The 22,490-nt window shown below is 43.8% G+C and overlaps 2 protein-coding genes across 2 annotated transcripts; one reads left to right on the top strand and one right to left on the bottom strand.

Annotated features, from left to right (window-relative positions):
- Positions 1-21: 21 nt before the first annotated feature.
- Positions 22-11,667, bottom strand: LOC147185796 (putative methyltransferase-like protein 24). The gene is made up of 5 exons (XM_086104375.1): positions 11,196-11,667; positions 4,983-5,081; positions 4,665-4,780; positions 1,929-2,148; positions 22-904 (listed from the first exon to the last, which is right to left on the bottom strand). Exons 1-5 carry the CDS (start codon positions 11,409-11,411, stop codon positions 587-589), a joined length of 969 nt encoding a protein of 322 aa, XP_085960501.1. The 5' UTR covers positions 11,412-11,667; the 3' UTR covers positions 22-586.
- Positions 11,668-14,071: 2,404 nt separating this feature from the next.
- On the top strand, positions 14,072-21,062 carry LOC147185795 (solute carrier family 22 member 16-like). The gene is made up of 8 exons (XM_086104182.1): positions 14,072-14,153; positions 14,642-15,118; positions 15,615-15,732; positions 16,313-16,889; positions 17,903-18,030; positions 19,005-19,114; positions 19,300-19,399; positions 19,647-21,062. The coding sequence occupies exons 1-8, from the start codon at positions 14,110-14,112 to the stop codon at positions 19,809-19,811; spliced, it is 1,719 nt and encodes a 572-aa protein (XP_085960308.1). The 5' UTR covers positions 14,072-14,109; the 3' UTR covers positions 19,812-21,062.
- Positions 21,063-22,490: the final 1,428 nt, after the last annotated feature.

Below are 22,490 nucleotides of genomic sequence, written 5' to 3'. Positions count from 1 at the left end.
TATTTTGTACGTTCTGACTAAGTCTTTGGTGTGGTCACATGAATTTGGAGGTAAAACTGAAAAGGGTCTCTTCCTTCATCCCACGTGAACCTTCTTGGACCTGCACATTCTTGACATGATTGTTCATGATAGAGCCATATTGGCAAAAAGTCTCTCCTTCTTCTGTCACAATCCATGCGGCTGTATAATTCTCCCCGAAGAGGAAAAAATGGCGTTAGTATCTATTTGCATCCCTTGCAATGTGGGTCTCTTCATGTCTCCATAAACCGAGGGTGGAAGGGCAAGTCTTGTGAACATGAGTTGCCCGTGGGATTGAAATAATCATGAACCGCGAACATGGGGTCGACCGACTAGAAAGTTGACCCTCGGCGAACAGCACAGCCGAGATGAGGTAGTCGAATACACAGCCCCTGGAGGCTTCAAGGTCATCAAGGAGAAATGGAGCTGTGTGCTACGCAGGTCGGGGAGGGGTCAACCTGAGCCGAGAGATGCTCTTCTGCCGGTATTTTGGTCCGTAACCCTTTCAGGGACAGCGGTTACTACAGTGGACAGTTTATCTGATAAACTTCTTTCATTTTGAATCACGTCAGGGCATCCACTGTGTGTTCACCCACGCAAAAGTGTAGGTGCTGCTGGCATTGAAGACGTTCTTGTGCAGAAAAACGCGCGGTTGGGTCGGGTCGCTGTGCACGTGGAAGAGGCGAAAGTTGGCCTGTTCCAGCTCCTTGAGCAAGCTGAACCAATAGCGTACCACGGATGGGTCGTCCCCCGCCACCTCGAAACCCGCCCAGTGGAGGTGAACCTCCAAAAGCAGTTGACCGACCGAGTCCAGAACTCCTTCCAGGATTAGGTTCTCCAGAATCTTCCACTCGGCACTCTCCATGTCTGCTTTCAATACGTCCACCTGAAAATAGGAACACAAGCAATTAATCCAGAAGTCAGAGCATCACCGGGGGAAAATCATTTTACTGCAAAGGCTGTATTGATCGCAGAAAGATTTGAAAGTGTAAAGGTTCACTTAGCCATTGCGCTTGTTTTGGTCATTTGGGCGATGGTTTGAGTCCCTGGGCAGACTTAACTGCGGGGCCTTGATAACACATTTTGGTCTGTGGCGAACTCATGGATCAGGATCTTTTTTTTCTTCCGAGGCTACTCAAATGAGGTAAATTGGGAAACCTTGGATTGAACGCCCACTTCAGATCCATTCACTCATCGAAACAGGCTTTCAGCAGTCCGCCTGCTCAGCATCCATTTATCCAGTTTAAGGATTAGACTTCATCCATCTGGTCCATGAGCTGCTCAACCATCAGCCATCAACCATCGGTCTTTCGACATCAATCTTATTCATCTGTACTGCAGTCAGAGATCCTACCAGCCTTCAGCTCACTATCCTTCAGGCTTCTTCGGTTCATCTATTCAGTCTTAGGATCCGCCCCACAGCTGTTGTATCAGCGATCCATCCTTAAGTCACTCTTCATCCTATCCGTTCATGTTTTCTTCCTTTCCTCCTCCAGCCAGTCCCTCAACCTTCTGAGCAATCACTCGTCATGTCTCAACTGACATGATTCCTGGATATGTTTTCATGACCTGAATGCAATGTGATCCCCAAGGCCAATCCACTTGGTTAACTCATTCACTCCCAAAGACGTTTTTGAACGTCTTTTCAGACTTGATCCAGAATTGGCTGGTACTGAATGAGTTAAACAATGTCCGCCGTCTTAATTTCTCAATAGGCTTCAACTAAATGAGTCCACCGGTTGCAAATTGCACATTCTTAGACACGATCAAAAGCGGCCGGGTAACTGCTGATTGTGCCGACCCACCTGGACTCACTGTCATTAAAATCTCATTTCAAGGATGAATGTTGCGTGACGCCGCGTTGAAAGCGGAACAGGTTTCGGTCGACTGTGTAACGTGTTGGCGTTTACCTGTCTGTGACCAAAGTCGTTGAGGATAGTGGCCAGTTTCTTGGTGTACTGCCGCTGGGCAATGACAGAAGGGTTGGGATCCCTCCAGTCGACGGATAGGCGGTGGAGCCACATTTCGCCGTAGTGCTGGTGCGGCTGCTTCAAACTGGGATCGAAACAGTGCACCTCGCACCCGGATCCCGCAAGATACCGTTCCAGGTTACGGTCATTTGGCCCCAACCTGGAAACCGAACAGGACAGGTTAGTGATCAAGGTGATACGGGTTCCCACTTTTGTCCATTTCCTTGACTGCTACTTCATCTTATTCCCCCTTGTTACAGTCTCCACACTCTCCCCTGTGTCTAATTTGTGCTTTGACTGTGTTCTGTAATTGAGCGAGGGGGAAACCGTCTTTCACAGATTCATCTTTTACAGATGAGGCCCCAGATTGGATCCCGCGAGCGGGACTATGAATGATACATGGAAAGAGAAATGGAGACGCCGCTCCGTGTGTTTTCACACCACTAAATATTTAATTGAGAGCTTCTTAGTCATCGGTTGGGACATTACGGATGTGATCGACACCTCAGACAACCCGTGGAGCAGCGCATGTCGTGGGTATCGGGGGACACGTAAATCATTCACTCTCGACAATTGTGATGAATTGTCGAGAGCTACTGCGAGAATTTGTCGCTCGAGATCGCAAAGTGCACCGATGAGCTTATATAAGGTATGTTTTCTGTTTATTTTCCCTTAAGTTCCTTGTCCGTTTCCTCGATGATTGCCTTTCCTTTAGCGCACGATGACATGCGGATTTCATGGATGTCCCCGGGTTTGGCTTTAACCTAAATATCCCTGTGCCAAGGAGCTTAAAAAGCCTGCCATCCGCACACGCAGTCCTCTAAAATGTTGCACGAAACTTATTAGCTCATTAAAATCATTCAGTGCAATTTCCCTTCATTGAAATTTGAGTATAGATTACAGTGGTACCTGTACTTAAGTAATTAATTGGTTCTGGAAAAAAATTCTGAACGATAAAATTTTGTAAGTTGAGACGCGTTTTCCATGTAAATGCCCTAATCCGTTTCATGCCGCTCCAAAATTCAGACATAAATGTTTCCTAAAGCATAAAAATGCATCAAAATACGTAACAAATACATGCTACATTTAGATTGCTGCACAATAAATAGGAGTTGTGCATAATGTAAAAAACAAAGAATAGAGTAAAGAATAAAAAATTTAACTTAACTGCGTCCTCATCGTTTTTTTGCCCTCTTTAGTTTATGTTCTCTCTCAGAAGTGGTTCTTGCCTGGTGTTTTGTAAAGAAACTGATCCAAGGACATTCACTTTTTTCGGCTTTTAACAATCCTTCGAACATTTACAAGGCAAACGTCAGCATAGTGAGCGATCTCCCGACTGGTGAACACTTTTTCGCTTTCAACAATGTGCTCAACTCCAAGGTTGATATCTGACATCTCTTTTGAAGCCAGATTTGCTTTCGGTTGTAGACTTCAGCTGTCGCGAAAACAGAGCGCAACTTTCTCGAGAGTTGGACCCACATGGCGCCTGGGATGGATTTACAAGTATGAAAAAAGGTCAGATAGGGGACGGCGTTGGAAAGGATACCGTGTTTGTTAAGAGAACAGAAACGTTTTACTGGACGAACGCTTACTTTGAGCTCTTATGCCTGACATGTTTGTCTAAAAATTTCAGCTCGGTTCAACGTCATTGAGTAAATGTAGGGAGAATGTCATTGCCAAGTTTGATTCCAGCACACCTGCTCAGCAATCTCCCACTGCTCACATTTATGCGCTCCCTATTCTCCAGGACCCCCCCCGCCCCCCCCCCCCCCCAAACCCCCTCGATCACACCAGGGTAGCGTCAAGCCCAAACCCACACAGTCATTGACTTAACGATCTTAAGAAGATCAACTGCCACAGAGTCCCGGCGGGATCTGATCCGAGTTGCTTGAGGGAGACGGAGGCAGATTGGAGGATTATCTTGACTCTAATTACGCTGCCACTCAACAAATGAAGAGTTGGATGCAGTGTGAGCGTAGTCAATTAGTCACTGACATGAAAACAAAAAGGGGGCGGGGGTGGTAGGCAAGACGGAGCCTTGCATGAAAAGCAAGTATGGGAGGAAAAATCCGAATGGACTGACATGAGAACAGCTGTATTTGTAAGGCGTGATGGACTGTAACAGCGTGACATGCTGTACCTAACAGCTTGAGGCATAACTTGCACTGCATGCGCTGTCGTTCGTCGGCACCGTATGCGCGTATGACTCGCTGATCATTCACGGAGTGGATGTTTTCATTGGTGTAGGTGAGGTAACAGTTGCAGAGGTTGTTTTTCAGACGCCGTGGGGGTCGGTACAAAATCGCGAGATCGCATGGTTTTGTTATCTCTTTCGGTTGTGTATCAATGTTCCTGTATCACATCAAGAGTGCTATTGTCAAAATGTTGGTATTGTCCTATTTGGGAAAAAAAAAGCATTAATATTGCTTTTGCCACTCTCGGATCATCTTTTATTTACCATTGCTATCATTTCAGTCTGATAATATGGTAGCAAATATCGATATTGTAATCCAGAATGAAATATCGGTATTTTGGTTGCCTGGATGTCCTTCCTGTTGCTGAATTGTGCTTCAGTTGTCATTAGAAAAAAAATATAAAATAATAATGGTGACGTTGTTGTATCTCTCTCGACTTGGAGAACCCAATTAGCCCGATACACGTTGCAAGTGCACTCACCCAAAAGAGTAGACCCTACATTGCTTGCGTTGCATCCTATGAGTCAGGCTGTACTTCGGGTCCAGACACACGGCCCATGCTCCATCTGGGCTTACACGGGGACTTGTGCAGGACACCTGGACACATTAACATTATTATATAATATATAATATTATTAGGATTATATTTCCTTGGGGTTGTCTCTGTGATATTAAAATTGAACTGAAATCTTTGTATGTGATAAATATGCAAAGAACACAGAAATCAGGAACTTGGAAAATACGTTTTCGCGGCACGGTCAGTCGTTCGGTAGATGAGTCGGTCGGTCCACTAACTCACTTGTGGTCTTGTGATGTATTGAAGAAAGCGTTTTGCTTCATCCTCCAGGGAGTGGCTTTGTTTGGCCCAAGGCTGCAGCTTTATGTGCCACCGATGCACCTGCGCACATACAAGAGAGTAGATACAAACAGCAGATTATTAAGAAAAAAAAAAAGTCCAGCACAAGGACAGCAAAGTGAGCATCTAAGTTTTAACCTACTTGTGCATGGCCACTGTGATAAAGTAGGACAAAATGTCTTCAGGGAAGCACGGTTGCTTATTTTATTATTTCACCTGCTTATACAGTGACTATAGTTTATCTCCCGTTGCCACCACGGGTACATTTCTCATGCTATGTAATTGACATTTACAAAGGAGCCCAACGGGTCGGTAGACAACAGTCATCTTACTTCAAGGACTATTCAGTATGTGAATTCCAAGTACGACTTCCAGAGTTGGCCCTGAATGGAGACGCTTGGCTGCCAGTGTAGTCCATGCAGGTTGGAACATGACAACTGATCACAGGCCAGATATCTGGGACAATAGACTCGCTGGGAGCTGATGCACACACGAGCTGTGTGGCGGGATTTATTTGGGACAACGCAAACACGTATTCACTACCTTGATTTTGAGGCGCTCCCTTAAAAAAACAAAAACAAACAGTGTAACCAATTCAGTTTCCATTGTTTCCAATCCAGACAAATCTTTTTTTCTTGTTGTTTTGTTTGTGTCTGTCCATTGCAACACATAAACTCTGTGACAGAATTAGAGTGGAGTGGAGGTGTTCAGTCAGGCAGCAACAAGTCATCAACACCTCTGACAGACGGGTAAGCCATGTTAATCACAAACGCAAGGAAACCGTCCCTCACCAGGGTCTCGGCTCGCCGAACTTAAGAACCGCTTTGAAACCACTCCATTTTAAACGGGATGACTTCTGTGTGATTTGGGATTTTTTTTTTCTCCCTTCACATCTGATGGAACCAGGCATGTCAGTGGATGTGTGTCTGTCGGCCAGGGTGGGATTGGGAAGCTGCGCATGAATGTAACCCTCTCGGACAGGCCGGATTCAATGAATCCTGCAGCTTTGACTGCATCAAACAAAAGAAGACAGCCTGGCGATTTTGACTCGATATTACTTGTGTCGTGCCGTGTGATTACCGTATTTTGCCTCACCATAAGGCACACCTAAAATGGTTTAATCTCCTCGAAAGCAAAAAGTGCGCTTTAAAATCCGATGCGCCTCATATATGGATCAATATTCTGATATCTTGGACGTCGTATTTTAAATGTTCTGTCAGGCGCTTTGTTACGGCCGCAGCGGTTGTGAAAGCGCTATATAAATAAAACTGTATTGTATTGTATTGTATTCCCTTTAGTGTAGCTCCTTCTAGTGGATACATAATGCAACCGCAGCCACTACTGCAGCTTCTATTCTATGCGCCTTATAATGCGGTGCGCCCTATATATGAAAACACGTTTAAAATAGGCCATTCATTGAAGGTGCGCCTTCTAATCCGAAGTGCCTTTTAGTGCGGAAAATACGGTAACTTTTCTTCATGCGTGTATGACCATTTATGTAAATTGTACTTGTTAATTGTACTTAAAACTTTTAAATCGCTGCCAGGACACATTCTGTTAGTACCTTCTCAAGCAGGATTATCCCTTTACTTCTGCTTTCATCTCGATCGGCGTCGATTAGGACCGAGCGCCGCGCTCGTGTGATTTACAGTGCGACTAACTTCAAAGCCCGAGTGTGTGACAGGAGCCTGGGCAGCCACGTCATGCGTGAAGGATCCCTCCGGGACAAGACATGGACGCACGGACGGATGGCTGAACACGAGATGAGCGGATTAAATAAGAGATGAGAGAGCCTGTCAAAACAATGGGACCAGGTGAGAGAAAAAGACACAGATTGTGTGCGTGCGTGTGTGTGTGTGTACACAAATACGTATGCGGAATTCGACCAAATCGAGAAAAAGGTGTTCCTCGGTGAGAACTGATTTCAGTTATTCAACTCTGCTTTTTATTGCTCTAATTGGAACGATAATCACCTCAGGCATAACTAATAATGCGCATCATCAGAAAAACAACAACGATAACGCGTCATCACTTGTCAAAGCTGTTTGATTGTTTTTACTTTTCACCGTGCCACAAAACATCCGCCGGCACCATCTCGTGGCTTCCTGATGCAAAGGAACCCTATGTTGAAGTGAGAAGAGGAGCTCCTTTCAGGCCAAAACCTTGTCTAATGGAGAAGTAGTGCTTGGGCGCCATCTTGTTGCATTTATATGCTATTCTAAAGCTTTTATCATAGTTAAACTCCGTTTTTAAACTCATTTTATACGATGATGAGATGCATAAGTTTTGTTTTTTTAAGTGACAAAAATTGCCATTAAGAATCATCTTTTAACACCATTTCAAGGTGTGTTTTTGTAACACTGTGTCATCCATTCCCAGCTTACAGCCTTATTTAAAGATTTACCAGCTCGAACTGTGATTGAAGAGAAGGATTACGTTGATCCTTTTTAATAGAGGCTAATCATTTTTTAGCGGCGATGGCTTGCTGAATAATTCCCGCTTGGAGTAGGAACTAAATTTCTGCATTGACAGGCCTCTGATTACTTGCACAGTCTGCCCACGTGCTGCCAGTAAAAGCTGATCCAAGAGCAGTGTGGGTGGTCTTGTAAATTGCACCATTGCCTGCTCATCGACTGCGCATGAATCAGTGCAAACTACCCCCCCCCCCGACCCTGAAACCGGAGGACGAAAGAAAAAAACAAAACAGGACTCTATTGTACTTTGTTTGATTCGCTCATGTTGACATGGGTGGGCAGGAGGTTGTTGTTTAAACACGTTTCGGTGCCCGTCTATGCAAGCGTGCGTTCACGCCGCCTTCTTTGGACGCCATCTTGGATTCCGCGCCACAAGATGTCTCATTGAGAAGCAACAAGAAGCATGCTGAGCGTCAACATGGCCAAGATAGCTACAGCAGAAAACGGCTGCTTTATTCATGTCATGATTCCGTTGTGTTTTGTATTTTTGCTTGTAAATAGTATTTTGGTATTTTTGTAAACATAATCTCGATTTATATTTGTCGGGGATTGGTCATCTTGTCCTTTTGTGACAAGCTATTTCGGTTTATCTTCTCCGCTTTTTGTTTCCGTTATTATCCTGGTTATTGTTCCAGCGTCATTATTTGTATTTTGTCAGCCTCGCGGGGTTTTTTTTTTCTTCTAATATAATGTATAATATAATATAAATGTTTTTAGACATCTATCAGAGTCTACATTTACAGAGTCCGATTCTGTCTGGGAACTTTCTGTACATCCTGACAATTTGTATAGGAATAAACCCGTCATCAGGGAACTTTCAGTCACAGAGAATGCGCTAAAATGTCCTCACGATGTTGAAACCGTGCGTCCCTCATGGCTGTGTCCTAAGCCCGCATTTGTTGATGAGTGAGGTCCTCAAACATTGATAGTAAAGAGAGTAGAACTGGTACAATACCGTTTTTGTAGGTACGAATGTGTCTATGATGTGAGCGCAGAAAATGGAAGCCATGGCTTTCATTTCAAAGGTCAATGCACCCATTCAAGTGAGGGGGGGGGGGGGGTGCTGGTGGGTTTTAGGGAATTTGGTGGAATGTTTCCAGACAAGATGTATGAGGGGGGGAGAACTGTGCCCCGGCACTCTCTCGGGAACGTTCCACTCCACACAGATTATTTTTGTCTTTGGGGGGGGGGGGGGGCGCAACAGAGCACCTTTTGTTCAGCCGGGAGGCAAAGTGAGCTGCTTCTGGTTCCCGTTTGGTGATGGGGGCCTGTGGCATCAACTTAAGTCGCAAAATGATTGCTTGATTGGCGATTAGCATTTCTTTCCAAATATAGTCACGGAATCTCGACGCGTTTGTTTACTTTGGTACGTTGTTGGACTCTTCGGCGTGTTTACCTCAGTGTTCCGCAGGCACGCATAGGAGGGACTTTCGGTTCTTGAGCACCTCGTGTTTAACACGTGGTGTCCGTTTTTTGGAAGTTGTGTAAGCGGCTTTTCGAGCAGCACCAAGCAGATTTTTTTTCTTAGCCCCCCCCCCCCCCCCCCCCGCCCCCCGCCCCACACACAAGTGTAGCACTTTCACAGATCACAGGGATGTGTTGTGATGGATTAAGTTGAACTTTGTTTTTGATTTGTCAACATAAGCATCTAAAATGTTCACGCTACTCCACATTGAATGTGTGACCCGGATGGCATTTCTCCTTCCAGGCTGCTACCTCGAATGTGCCCCCGCCCTCCACCCCTCCACCCTCTCCACTCCTGCCGCTGGAGGTGAAAGGTGGCTGAGAATTGAGAGCAGTCACACCTTTCGGATTAGACAGACGAGTTCCCTTTGTCGTCTCCGGAACGTGACCCAGGTCAGCGCCTTTTCCCTTTTTTTCTAAAATTCCGCAGGGGGTCCTAAAACTGACTGGTGGATTTTGCTGCTGACCGCTCACTAGGTGTTGTTCACAAAATAGCAGGAAAAAAAAAATTCTGATTGGTTAAAGGAAACCACATTTGCTCAAAGTCTCTTGCTGGCTCTTCCACGTTGCAATAATGAGGCGCTCTAAAGGAAGCATGCTGGCCTGACGCTCCTGTTCACACACTGACTGTCAAGTCCATCTTTGATGTAGTATTTGATATGAATAGATTTTTTTTCCCCGGCTCCTCCATCGTTCGGTCTGTGACGTGTATGCACTCGTAGCCGACAACGAGGCACTCTAAAGCCGCCAAGCCAGTGTAATATCCAAAGCGAAAATGCAGTTTTTAGTGTGACAGAGCTAATAAGCTAACCGCACATCACTGCTGTGCCAAAGAATTACTGTCGCGAACAAAGTTAAATCAATATTTACACGATGTCTACACTGACGCTTACAGGAGTACTTTTGCCACCTCTGTTTTTGGATTAACAGCAAAACCAACACTCGGAACCTCTGAGCCGATGATCGTTGAATGAACTGTAGCATCCTCGCTCTGTAGCAAGACAAATGATTAAAAACAAAGCAACGGATGAAGCCACAGACTTTTAAGGAGCTTGGAAAAGCCTCCCTAATTATTCCGTCTTTCATCAACTTGTCCAAAAAAAAAAAAACATCCGCGTGCTTTTATTCTGTCAGCTACACGCAGCTTTATACAAGTGAGACAAGGCCGTGGTTGCAAAAGAAGAAAAGACAACATGACAGAGGAGAAAAAAGTGATGCCAGAGCCTTCAGGGAGGAAAAGAAGAAGTGGTGTTGGAAGAAGAGTGTTCAACCGAAGCCGAATGTGACAGAAAATGTCAGCGGGTCTCCTCCGGGGGCATCGTTGGTGACACGTTTTAGTAGCGACAACGTAGGCCCTAATGCAATATTAATGCCCAACTCGCAGCCTCATCCAGGCCCTGCAATGATTTACATTTGAAGACTCGATTCCCTTCTTCCTCTTCTGTTATGAAAAAAAAAGCAGCATCTTATTTTGCCGCAATTTGAAACAGTGCCCCCCCCCCCACAAGTGCCTTCCGACAACGTGCAGCTCTGCTTACCTTTTGGTTTTGCCACGATGGCAGGGGCATCGCATCTGTGGGGGATGGACGCGTTTATGCATGACAATGTTTCATAGTCATCACTTGAAAGTGACCCTGGATCTTCACCTAGGCTAGCCGATCTTGTCATCATGGGATTCTTTTCTTAAATATGTTCTAGTTATTAGTTTTACTTTAATTTTCAAATTGCATGTATTTATTTTTTTCATTCTTAAAATTTTACATTATTTTTCAGTTTTTTTTTTTAATGTAATTATATTTTCAACCCATGACTCGCAACTTTTGTGAATCAGCATGTTTATTTACTCCACATCATATAAATTTGGTCCCTGGATCTTCACCTAGACTGGCCTATCTTGTCATCATAGGATTCTTTTTTAAAATGTTTTAGTCATTACTTTTAGTTTGTTTTATTTCTCAAATTGCATATATTCATTTTTTTTTTAATTCTTAAAATTTTACATTTAATTTTTTTTCAGTTTTTTTTAAATGTAATTATATTTTTAAAACCATGACTCGCATATTTTGTGAATCAGCATGTTTATTTACTCCACATCATGTAAACTTGGTCATCTGTCCATGCCAGCAACGTATCATGACAGGCGCAGCAAGCAAATGCTTACTTCAGTCTCTGCGGGGAAATAAGAAAAGACAACTTACAACATCGCGGAGCCACCAACCTTTCTCTGTCGATTCCTCAACGAGTCTTCATCCCTCCCCTTCATTCGGCCTTCTCTCTTCTCAAGTCTGTTCTCGGTTTCTGGGTCCCACCCGGTCCGGATGGGCCACCCCACCGGCGGGGGCGCAGGTGCAAAGGGCCGTGCCACCTCCAGGTAAACATGGACGCTCACGCACACGCACGTGAGCGCCAAGGCCAAACGCAGCAGCAGGCCCATGTCCACTCGTTGGTCAAGACCAGCAGCCGACGGCTGCTAGGCCATTGTCCTTCTTTCTTCTGGCGAATAGACTCCGAAACGTCCGACACACTCCCTCAAGCGTGTGAGGAGGAGTGCACACTGCTTTGGAATACTCGGGGAACTCCCTCCAAATACTCCCAACTCCCCTAAGACACACACACACCCCTTTTATTTGCCATTTTTTTTTCTTTTTTAAGACTCCTCCTCTTGCTTAATGTCTGACAGCATGTACCCATGCATGCAAGCGCACACACACACACGCACGCACACACGCACACTCCTTCCCGCTGAATCTCAGGTTACTGTGTAACTTTAGCTAAGGGCTGTTCATGCGGTCACAATGTCCCATTTCCCAACATTTGTACACAAGTTAACACCTGTTGAATTTTTCCCCTTGAGGGGTTATAAATTGTATTAATCCATTAAAAAAAAAATCATTACATCTGACAATGTGGCACGAGAGATTGCTTGGATGAGAATAGACTGAAATGTTGAATTTAAATCAATCATTTATTTATTTTAGATTTTTTTTTCTCTTTACTTGGTGTCTTGTTTCATTTTTTTTAGACGTTATTTGCATTCTGTTTTATTTTGTTTTCGATTATTGTTGAGTCTTATTTTCATGCATTTAGTTGTATTTATTGGATTGCGTTCTTTTTCTGTATATATTTTTGTATGTAGTTTATTTAATTTAATTATTAATATATTGCTTATTTTTGAATGTATTGTTTTTATGTGTTGCTAAATTGTATTGTTTCACTTTGTTTTTGTGTTATTTTATTGTCGTTTGTACAGTTATTTGTTCGAGGTGTTTGTGTTTGTTTATTTTGTTACTTTACATCACCTTTCGTCATAATATTTTAGGATTCAACGCAGCCTGGATGTCAAGATTCAGCTATGCAGCCCCCCCCCCCCAAAAATTGGAGCAACCTATACTACCATCTAGTGGCAAGAGTTGAACACTACCACAATTAACTTCCTGTGGATTGATTACAACTTCCGGTACACTGTACTTTTGGCTGATTGAATTACTTCACACATGAAAAAAATATATCTAACGTTATCTATTTAAAAAAAAATAAACCACCACGTGTCGATGTTTGGATGGCAACAAAAATATTCTCACAGCTATTTTTATGTATTTTTCCTGGTAGACGGACCTGGCCGACATTACAATACGCGAACTCCTCTCCTTTCCCAAAATGAGGCAGAGGCGGAAAGGGTTATATAACTGCTCCTGTCCATTCCCTCCGCTTGTTTTCATCCACCGTCACAAAGTTCAGATGAGGCTCACCGATGACCGTTGACCCCCCTCCCTCAGTCGGTGTTTCAAAGAGGGCCACCGCGAGACCAGAAACAGCAAATATCGTGCGCATGTCAACAGTTGACTGAACTCACGAGAACTTCAGATCAAATGAAAAGTTCATCACGTGCGTACTACGGTCGTGAAGCGACGAGAAAAACGGGAAACTCAGCAGCGAAATTGAAACAAAACAAAAAAACTTTTTTTTTTTTTTTGGTTCACTGGATTTTAAAAAATTGCACCTGTTTCTAGTAACCTACAGCCCCACCCCATTAGATGGCGATTGCCGGGACGGTGCGTAGGAGCTGACGCGGGAGGCGGCTCTGATGTCAAATGCAAACACGGCGAATGTGGCGTTCCGGCTGGATCCAGTCGCAACCGTCACACTGGTGAGTCAAGCCAGCCGAAACTGTGCGCCACACCATCAATCATTAATCGGGTGCTCCGAGTGGTCGCCTCGTGCAAGAACAGTGGTCATTTCATTAGGTACCGACAGCCGCTGCTCAGATTTGGAATTGTTGATTGGAGGTCGGGTGCTCATTTATTTCAGTGGGCGTCTTATATTCCTTTGTTGAAATGAAAGTCACGGCTATGGCGTCTACGGAAGGCCATTATTTGAGGAAATGTTGACTGAAGATCCAGCTTTTGGTCACACTTTTTCGGTGTAACCGGAGAAAGCTTACATAACACGAGAGCTGAGTTAAAATCATCCGTTTATGGTAGGTGAGGCATTTAATTGTTAAAATGGACACCAGTGCACAAGACGTTTGAAGCACAGCCACAATTTTATATGGACCAGTCCAATGCAACCTCAAATGCGCATCGCCAGCCAATAGGGGAACAGTATTGAGGGGCATTACAATTAATCAGCTAAGAATAAAGAGAGCTTGCTTATTTTACACCATCCAAAAAAAAATAAAAAATCTTTCGCTCGATCATAATGTTTTTTTTTTAAGGTCCGTGTTAAATAATGTAATAATATGAATATCGCTGTACTCAATACCCATATTGCATCTCGGATGTTTTTCTAGTACCTGCAGTGTGCATGCAGCCGTATTGTGGAGACAAAAAAAACCCCATTCATTTATTTGAGGTGAGGCTTTTTTTTTTTTTTTAAGAGGGCGGTTGAGTGAGATTGGAATTTCGGGGGGAGATGTTTTATAACTGCCCTTTTGTCTGAAACATAATTTGCTCTTAGAGTTGCATGGGGGCCTTATAAGGCATCTTGGTGTGTGTGTGTGTGTGTGTGTGTGTGTGTGTGCGTGTGTGTGTGTGTGTGAGTGAGTGAGATGCACCCTCCTCCCACCCACTCACCCTCGTCCCAAGTCAAAGTGGACACGCACACATACACACGCAGAGAGCAAACTCTCCAAAATGACGGTGGAGAGGATATTTGATGAGCTTGGACATTTTAAAAGGTATGCAAGCTTTTTGTTTTCTTGGTCATTTTCATTTGAAACGGTGGCCATTGGTGTCTTCTCATTGGATTGACTGACCACTTATTTTAATTTTTATTTTTTTTACAACTGCACAGTTTAGTGTGATCCAGTGCAATGTCAAATGAATCTTTTGCATGGGTCAAAATATTAGGAACACCTCCGTGTGCCGGGGGGGGGGGGGGGGGTGTCAAATGAATTGAGCAAATGGAAAATGGATATTTATGGTGCATCAGCTTGTTTGGCTTCTTTTGCAAAGAGTACAAGACATTTTGCTCCGCGGCCTTGTTGCTGAAGTTTGTTAACTTCCAATAGCCGCATTTCTGTGGGTACATCTCAACCACCTGTTCGGTGGCTCTATGAAAAAAAATTAAAATGTGCACACCCCTATTCAAATGCCATCATTTTTGTGATTCGATATCTTACGTCCAACCCAAGTGTGAAAGGAGCTTTTGTTCTTTGCCTTTCAGGTTTCAGGCATGCATATACTTTGCGGCCGCCTTTCAGGCAATGGCCTGCGGGATCCACTACCTGGCTTCCGTCTTCCTGGTGGAGACGCCGAATTTTGTCTGCGGCGTTCCCACCAACGTCACGGACGTTTTATTTGGCAACCTGAGCGGGTCCAGTCTGAACGACTTCCTGCCCGTCTTCAAAGCAGATACGGGACCTTTGGTGGTCAGGACCCCCGGCGGGGATCAGTGGGAACTTAGCCGATGCCAGCGGGCCTTGCGGCTCCATCCCAAAGATTTTACGTATGCCTTTGGCGGCAATAAATCGGTGGAATCGTGCGACGGGGGTTTTGTTTATGATCACAGTGAAGTGTATCAGAGCATTGTGACGGACTGGGACCTGGTGTGCAACCAAGCTTGGCTGGCCAAGATGTGCCAGCCCACCTTCATGTTGGGGGTGCTGATCGGGGCGCTTGTGTTTGGGGATATCGCTGACAGGTAAGCAGAAAGGAGGTACAGTGAAACTCCTCTACAATGAAATCACGTTTACAGCAAGAAATTTTTCACAACAGGGGGCTTTTCACTGTAGCAAATTTTATCTCAGAAACACACACAAAACGAATGTGTGTACTCTTTATTTTTATTCCGATACATAGTGCATAAATATGAGCATACACTTATTTATATTTAACACTTCATATAGCCCATGTAGGTTTTGTTGTAGAGGAGTTTCACTGTACACATATTCCTAATTCTGAACTAGAACCATAAGACCCCATCCCGAATTCTAACTCCAACCACTTATGCCCAACGGCGCTAACCTCAAGCGCAACATTTACCCTAGCCATCATTTCCTAACCATGAGCCCAATCCTGAAACCCAATCTTTCCAAAGTCTCATCCCAAAATGTGAACCTCGACCCGAGCCTTAATCTCCAAACTTTTACCCGAGTGAATGTTTTATTCCCCCCCCCCCCCCCCCCCTTCCTCCTCAGAGTCGGTCGAGTGAAGATCCTGATGTTCACCAGCCTCTGTCAATTTGGACTCGGGGTGTGTGTGGCCTTCTCCGCTAACTACTACTACTTTGTGGTTTTCCGCTTCCTCCTGGCCATGGTGAGTTCATTCGTGTCCAGTTGAGTGGAACCGGACAGGTCGGTCGCCCTTTGCGAAAAGTGTCTCGCGGCCCCCCCTCCGCCACTCAGCTGTTGTTTTTCCCATGGAATCCGACTCTGATAATGTTGGCAGTGTAGGAACACATGCGCGTAATGCCGTACTACTCCCCGCCCCCTCTCTTGAAGGCGTGTTTTTTTTTCTTTTAAGCCGGATGGCCGAAAATGCCATTGACATTTTATACGACCGATTTTTATTCCACATTGACAAGTTTGTAAACACGACATTTGCTCATTCTGACCCTTGAAGTTGAAGAACAACCGTTGCCCTCATGAACCTCATGCGGGCAAACGATTTAGTACCATTTGATTGGGTGGGGGGGGGGGCATACATTCCAGACCCACATAGCAGGATAAATAGTCTGATAAGTCAATTTTGAAAGCTCGTCTTCAATGCAATAGATAGGGCCAAGATGGGGTGCAGCTTTCGTGTAATTGAAATTTGGGAATGGGGAACCGTGAATAAGAACGGGATTGCCTTACCCGGCCTGAGCCGTATTGTACTCGTCTTCTTCTCCTACCAGGCATCCAGCGGCTATCTGGTGGTGGTGTTCGTGTACGTGACCGAGTTCACCGGCATCAAGGTCCGCACGTGGACCTCCATGCACGTGCACGCCGCCTTCGCCGTGGGCATCATGGTGGTGGCTCTGACGGGCTACCTGGTGCGCGTGTGGTGGATCTACCAGCTCATCCTGTCGCTGTGTACCTCGCCCTTCTTGCTCTTCTGCTGGAAGCTCCCCGAGACGCCGTTCTATCTCATCGCCAAGGGGAGGTACAAGGAGGCACAGAGCCTGCTGGACACCGTGGCCCGCGTCAACGGTTTGGAAAGCCGGCTGAGGGTGGAGGAGCTCCTGGAGCCGGAGGAGCAGAACGGCAGAGCGCTGCTAGAGAAGGTGGAGGAGATGGAGGAGGAGGAGGAGGAGACGGGACGCTCTCTCGAGAAGAAGCTATCCATCCTGGATTTGTTCGGCAGCTGGAGGATGGCGGGCCGCACGGGCACCGTGTGGGCCATCTGGTTTATCGGCAGCCTGGGCTACTACGTCTTCTCGCTGGGATCCGTCAACCTGGGGGGAAACCAGTATCTCAACCTCTTCCTCGTCGGTAAGGAGGCCTGCAAATTTTTTTTCAGAATAGGCACGATGTCGTTCTTTGGAGTGTTTCCTGAGATGTGTGTGAGAAAAACCTCACGGGAGACCACCAAACAACAAGGAGAATCGGACGGCAAATCGGAGCGCTTCACTTTGTCCACATATTGGCGGGTTAGAGCCTTTTTGCTTGGAGAATTGTATTTTTTTGAATTTTTGCCGATTTGTTAAGAGGCAAAAAAAAATATATATATGAAAATGTACACTTGGTGTATGCGCTTTTTTGGGGGGGTCCATCGGAACATAACGAAAATGGATTCACATTTTTCTGACAAAAAAAAAAAAATTAAGTAAATTAACAAAAAATGACAACATAATGTTTTAGAATAAACCAACATATCTGAATTAAATAATTTGTATCATTTAACATTTATGTCAAAATAATATTTTAAAAGTATTTTTTTGACATTCTTATGTATTAACGTATACATTAAATGTATGACGATGGATGGGTGTATGTAACAACATAAATACATATTTTTAAGACTCTCTTTTTCCTTTCAAACTAATGATTGATATTGCTGTTAATTAAAAACACTGTGGAGTATCTTAACATCTGAAAATACAACTTTAAAAATTCGGTTAATATTATGTAAATCTGATACCGAACATGAGGAATCGTAAGCGTAAAACCAATTAAGATAAAGTAATTATTTTGACATAAATAATAAAAAGTAGCCTAAATTATATTTTTATCTCCGATTACAATTCCGTACTATGCCTGCTATGTTACCAAAGATAACTGATTCAATTGCAATGGGTCACATGAATTGAGCTTCCCATTCGCCTTTGAGTCACTGACCATCTGAAAACACACACGCACACACACACACACACGCACACAATCAAGTGTTTTAAATGGCATCCAGTTATTCGTGGCTTTCCGGGTAGTGTGTGCCGCAGTGTGTCTCTCTGTGCTGACTCAGGAAGTGCTGACTCAGTGCTGTTGCTGTGATTGGCTGCCTCCAGGTGCCGTGGAGCTTCCCTCCTATCTGGTGGGCTGCTTTGCCATGGACCGCATTGGACGCAAGAAGACATGTGCCCCGGCCTTGCTGCTGGCGGGGGTTGCGTGCATGCTTATCATACTGGTCCCTGCTGTATGTACCAAGTGTGTGTGTGCGTGTTATTTGATAGAGTCAGGTCGTGGCAAACAGAAGTTAACCTTGGAAAACAGAGCCACACACGTCAAAAGCCAACCCACTAACGGCTGAGTTTCCATGGCAACAGCCCGACTTACCAGTCGTGTCGCTGGTAACGCAATACAATGCGCCTTCCTGGCTGTGTGGCATTCGACAGAAAGAAATAAAAGATGCGGGTTTAAAAATAAATCATCTCGGCATGAGGATCAACCCTCCCTGAGTGTATTTTTAACGGACGTCCCCGGGGCCCAGGTGTCACTGTCCGTTTCTGAGGTGCCCCTTGACCTACTTGCAGCCTCTCCGGCTTCCATTCAAAGGCATTAAATGACGGTACAGCGGTGCCTTGAGATACTGGTCAGCCGACTTGTGTTTTTCCAGATTATAAGCAGTCTTTTGAATGATTTTTTTTTTTTGGTTTAATATGAAATCAAGAGAATTACATGTGCATTTAAAACAACCACATAGCTTTGCTTTAAAGTCTGCTAGCTCGATGCTAGCACTTAATGGTGTGCTGTCGCTCAAAGAAACACATGTAGAAAGACAATATAACAATACTCACAGGCGTGCATTCTTTATCCTCTGCAAAGAACGACTAGCATTACTACGGCTTACAGAGGAGAGTTCATGCTCGTGAAAGATTGGTGTGTTTTTATGATACTGCCCCCAGGTGGCCAAGATGTGCACACTAGAAGGAGTAGTGCAAAGTTCATTGAATTTAGGGCATACATTCTACACTAAAAAAAATATGAACGTAAACAACAACCATTTTTCTATCGGTATTTCAAAATAAAAAAAGTACTAAAAGATTTTCCACAAAAAATCAATCCCTATTTTCTTTGAGCAATGACTTCAGGGGACTACAGCGATAAAAATGAAAGGAAAGCTTGGGTGCATGTTTCAAGGCGTCATTTGTTTGTGTGCTCCTTTTGCAGGACATCGAGGCCCTGGCCATCGCTCTCAGCATGATCGGAAAGTTCGCCATCGCCATCGCGTTCGGTCTCATCTATCTGTACACTTGTGAGCTTTACCCCACTATCATCAGGTAAACGCTACGGTCACGCCAAGACTGCGTTCTATCTTTGACCTTTAATTTTACTGTAGTGCAGGAGTTGAATCCCGACTTTTACTGTAGTCTTTTTTTCTTTTTAAATTTAAGACAAGTATCTGCACGTATACCTAAGTATTTCCCCACCGTTACTAACTGTTTTTTTTCTTCTTGGTTTGTAGGTCTCTGGCAGTGGGTAGCGGCAGCATGATGTGTCGCGTAGGTAGTGTGGTGGCGCCGTTTTGCGTGCACCTGGCCGACGTCTGGATCTACCTGCCTCAGGTTTCTGCTCACAATATTGGGCATTTATCGTGATTTTTATACTCCAGCAATATTTCTGATTTGATTCTCGTACCATTTGTGTTGGAATATTATGACTTGATCACCAACCTGTTTTTTTTTTTTTGGTTCATTTCAGATTTTAACTCTATTCTTGTCATGAGGACCTCATAAATGTAACGCTTGATTGTCATATTTTGGGTTTTTCTTTTTAAAACGCCCTTGTGGTCTTTTCCAAATGTGTTGTCAGCTCATCGTGGGTATCCTGGCTTTCATCATCGGCATCCTGACCTTGATGCTGCCTGAGACGCTGGGCAAGCCCCTAACGTCCACCTTGAAGGAGGCCGAGGCTCTGGGACGAAGCGACAAGAAGAAGGATGCGGCATGCGGGCTGGAGATGAACCAGCACGCGTGAGCAAAAACAAGAAAAACGGAAAATTTGAATCAGAGATGTATTGTCCTATATACTGTAAGTATTTTTGACACAGCTTAAAAAAAAGTCTTTTGATTGATATTTTCATTTTTTGTTTGTTTTTAATTTTGACCTGTCAAAGCTCATGCAATGCGGATTTTACCGTGCATTGTAATTGATAGCATTGACGCTTCAACCTAACCCGTCTTTCATAAATTTGACTCAATATATTACTAAAAAAAACATATTACATTATTTTTTGAAAGTCATTGTTATTATAAAAACCTGATGTGCTCAGGAAAAAAATTCTTCTGCAAAACAGGGAGGAATTTTAGACAACCCAAAGCCTTGCCTAATAAAAGAATGTAGTGCTTTGCTGCTACCTTGTGGCAGCTATAGACAAGTACAAGTATATTCTTAAGCGCTTCGCAGCAGTGCCAATAATTGTATATACATAATTATTAGGAAATGCATGAATGAATGATTACAAATGAATAACGGCTGCCTATGGCCTCCCCACCTCGTTTTTTTTTAAAGTAGCAAACTCTTTAAAATTCTACTGTAATTCTCAGTCATACTGCATTGTTTAATTTTTATGGTCTGCTAAATTCTGTGTTCTCATTCTATGAAACGTGTCCTATTTTTATGTGTATGTACAGTATAGCATTTGCAATCAATATAGTGGTGCCTTGAGATATCCGACAAACGTATGTTTCGAAATCCAAGTTGGCAATTTTTTTTTCTTGTTTCGTTGTTTAGTTTGTTTGTATTATACTGCCCCCGCGTGGCCACGGTGCGCACATCAGGAAAAAAAACAGCACTATAGCAAGCACAGTTGACAGATGTCTTCGTTTTTATATGAAGGAGTGATTTTTTTCGTATTAAAAACACGTTGCAGCTTTATTATTTTTATTGTTATTGTTGTTGTTTTTGCTTGTTTTAGTGAGGCAGGAAGGGATGACTGGCATTTGCATTCAGTTCAGTGCCGAATTATGATTTCCGGTACAAGTGTTTTTAGGATTCAGTTTGGGGCAATGGACATTTATTTTGACGCCGTCGTGTTTTCGCTACTGGACGAGTGTGAAAACTTTGGACCAAAACACAGCAATCAACCAGAGATGGGCGACTCCATGCTGTTCACTACTAACGACTTTTTCTTCATATTTCATTACTGGGTGGAATCAAGCTGGCGAACAATCTTTCACTTGACATGCTTGTTTGTACTTGTTTTGGGCGAATAAATTATCAACGTGATTTAAATGGCAGTGATTTTTTTTCGCCTTGGGGTGGAAACATTATTTCATGTTAAGATGACTTAAATTACATTCTGTTGTTTAATAATTGCTTAGACGTGTTTTTATGTTGAAGGCTTCTGATTGGCTGTTGAAGTTAGCAAAAGCAGGAAGTGATTTAGTTGCCCAGAAGTGTTTTTTTTTTTCGATCGTGCTGAGATGCAGACGTCCTTTCAATAAAGCTGCGTTCAAACGGAATCCATCCCTCCTTTTGCCGTCTCGTAAAGTAGAGCCATCCATTAAAAAAAATAACGAACTTAATTTACACTTGCAAGCCCTGATCCTGGAGGGCTGCCATCCTACGTGTTTTCCATCTCTCCCTGTTGCAAAGCACCGGATTCAAATCATTAGCGATCGCTGCGGAAACCTGGTATTGATTCGGTTCATTTGTATCAGGTGTGTTGCAACAAGGAGAGATGGAAAACATGCAGGATAGCGGGCCCAACAGGGTACGAATGTTTGCTGCTCGAGGTGGGGGTTTTCACACTCTTTTTCGTCCTAAATCTGTCTGCTACAATCTCGTTATTTGAAAACCTACCTGTTCTCTCTGTATAGTCGACTGACCTTCGTGTTTATTAGAAAAGGAAAGTTGGTGTGTCGCAAGACGTCAGTGCATTCGCCGCTCCTATGGTTTTATATCGGTCCGGTTGCATTCGCTTTCATGACATCAATCTCAATTTAGGGACATGCAAAGAAAATAAAAATGTTAAGAATCCATCAAATTTTTATTGTGGGCCATATTGTAATTATGGTTTCCCTCACAGGGTCGTGTAACTGTCAAAGCCTATAAACGTAAGTTCACCTCATTATTTCAAAAACTCAACAAATTGATGGATAACTAAATTCAAAATCAGTAGCTCATGAGGTGTTGAGCGATTATTCCTTATATTTTGAAAGGGGACCCGGTAACAAAAAATGATTTTTAAAGGCTAAGAAAATGTATCATGTTTTTTGTTTGTTGACATTCATGATTTGCTTTTGCCGGCCAGGCTGTACTTTCTGAGGCCTGCTGAGGGAAGCATTGCAGCAACAGCTTTCAACACTTTTTGGGTGGTGAAAGAGGAGCGTGCATGCAATAAACATTGAACTACTGCATGAAAATGATCAAATTGGAAAACAAGGCAATTCCGCTATACGCCATATCAAAAAATGGATTCGGGGAAACTGATTATTATTATTTTTTTAATGGTGTTGTTTATTCACTGTTAGAAAGTGTCATTTTATGCATTATGTGTTGAATTGATTTGTGTACACAGACTGCTTAGATGTTTGTTTGTTTTTATAGGCCAGGCTCCATTTGAATGATGGAGAGCTTGGATGGAGCCCGAAAAGACTCGACTCGGATCAACTTAAGCCAAGCCACTGGAAATTCCTCCAAGGAACTCCACGA

This window comes from Hippocampus guttulatus, chromosome 23 (genome assembly GCF_054856545.1).
Source record: "Hippocampus guttulatus isolate MCC_2025c chromosome 23, RoL_Hgut_1.0, whole genome shotgun sequence".
NCBI classification, from domain to species: Eukaryota; Metazoa; Chordata; class Actinopteri; order Syngnathiformes; family Syngnathidae; genus Hippocampus; species Hippocampus guttulatus.
The sequence above is the reverse complement of the archived record's forward strand: the minus strand, read 5'-3'. Positions and strand labels throughout refer to the sequence as shown.

Coding starts and splice junctions, on each gene's coding strand:
- LOC147185795 (XM_086104182.1), top strand. CDS start 14,110: ATGACGGTGGAGAGGATATTTGATGAGCTTGGACATTTTAAAAG. Junction 14,154..14,641: donor GAGCTTGGACATTTTAAAAG/GTATGCAAGCTT, acceptor TTTGCCTTTCAG/GTTTCAGGCATGCATATACT. Junction 19,115..19,299: donor CTTTACCCCACTATCATCAG/GTAAACGCTACG, acceptor CTTGGTTTGTAG/GTCTCTGGCAGTGGGTAGCG.
- LOC147185796 (XM_086104375.1), bottom strand. CDS start 11,411: ATGGGCCTGCTGCTGCGTTTGGCCTTGGCGCTCACGTGCGTGTGCGTG. Junction 4,781..4,982: donor AATACATCACAAGACCACAA/GTGAGTTAGTGG, acceptor TAATGTGTCCAG/GTGTCCTGCACAAGTCCCCG. Junction 905..1,928: donor ACGACTTTGGTCACAGACAG/GTAAACGCCAAC, acceptor TCCTATTTTCAG/GTGGACGTATTGAAAGCAGA.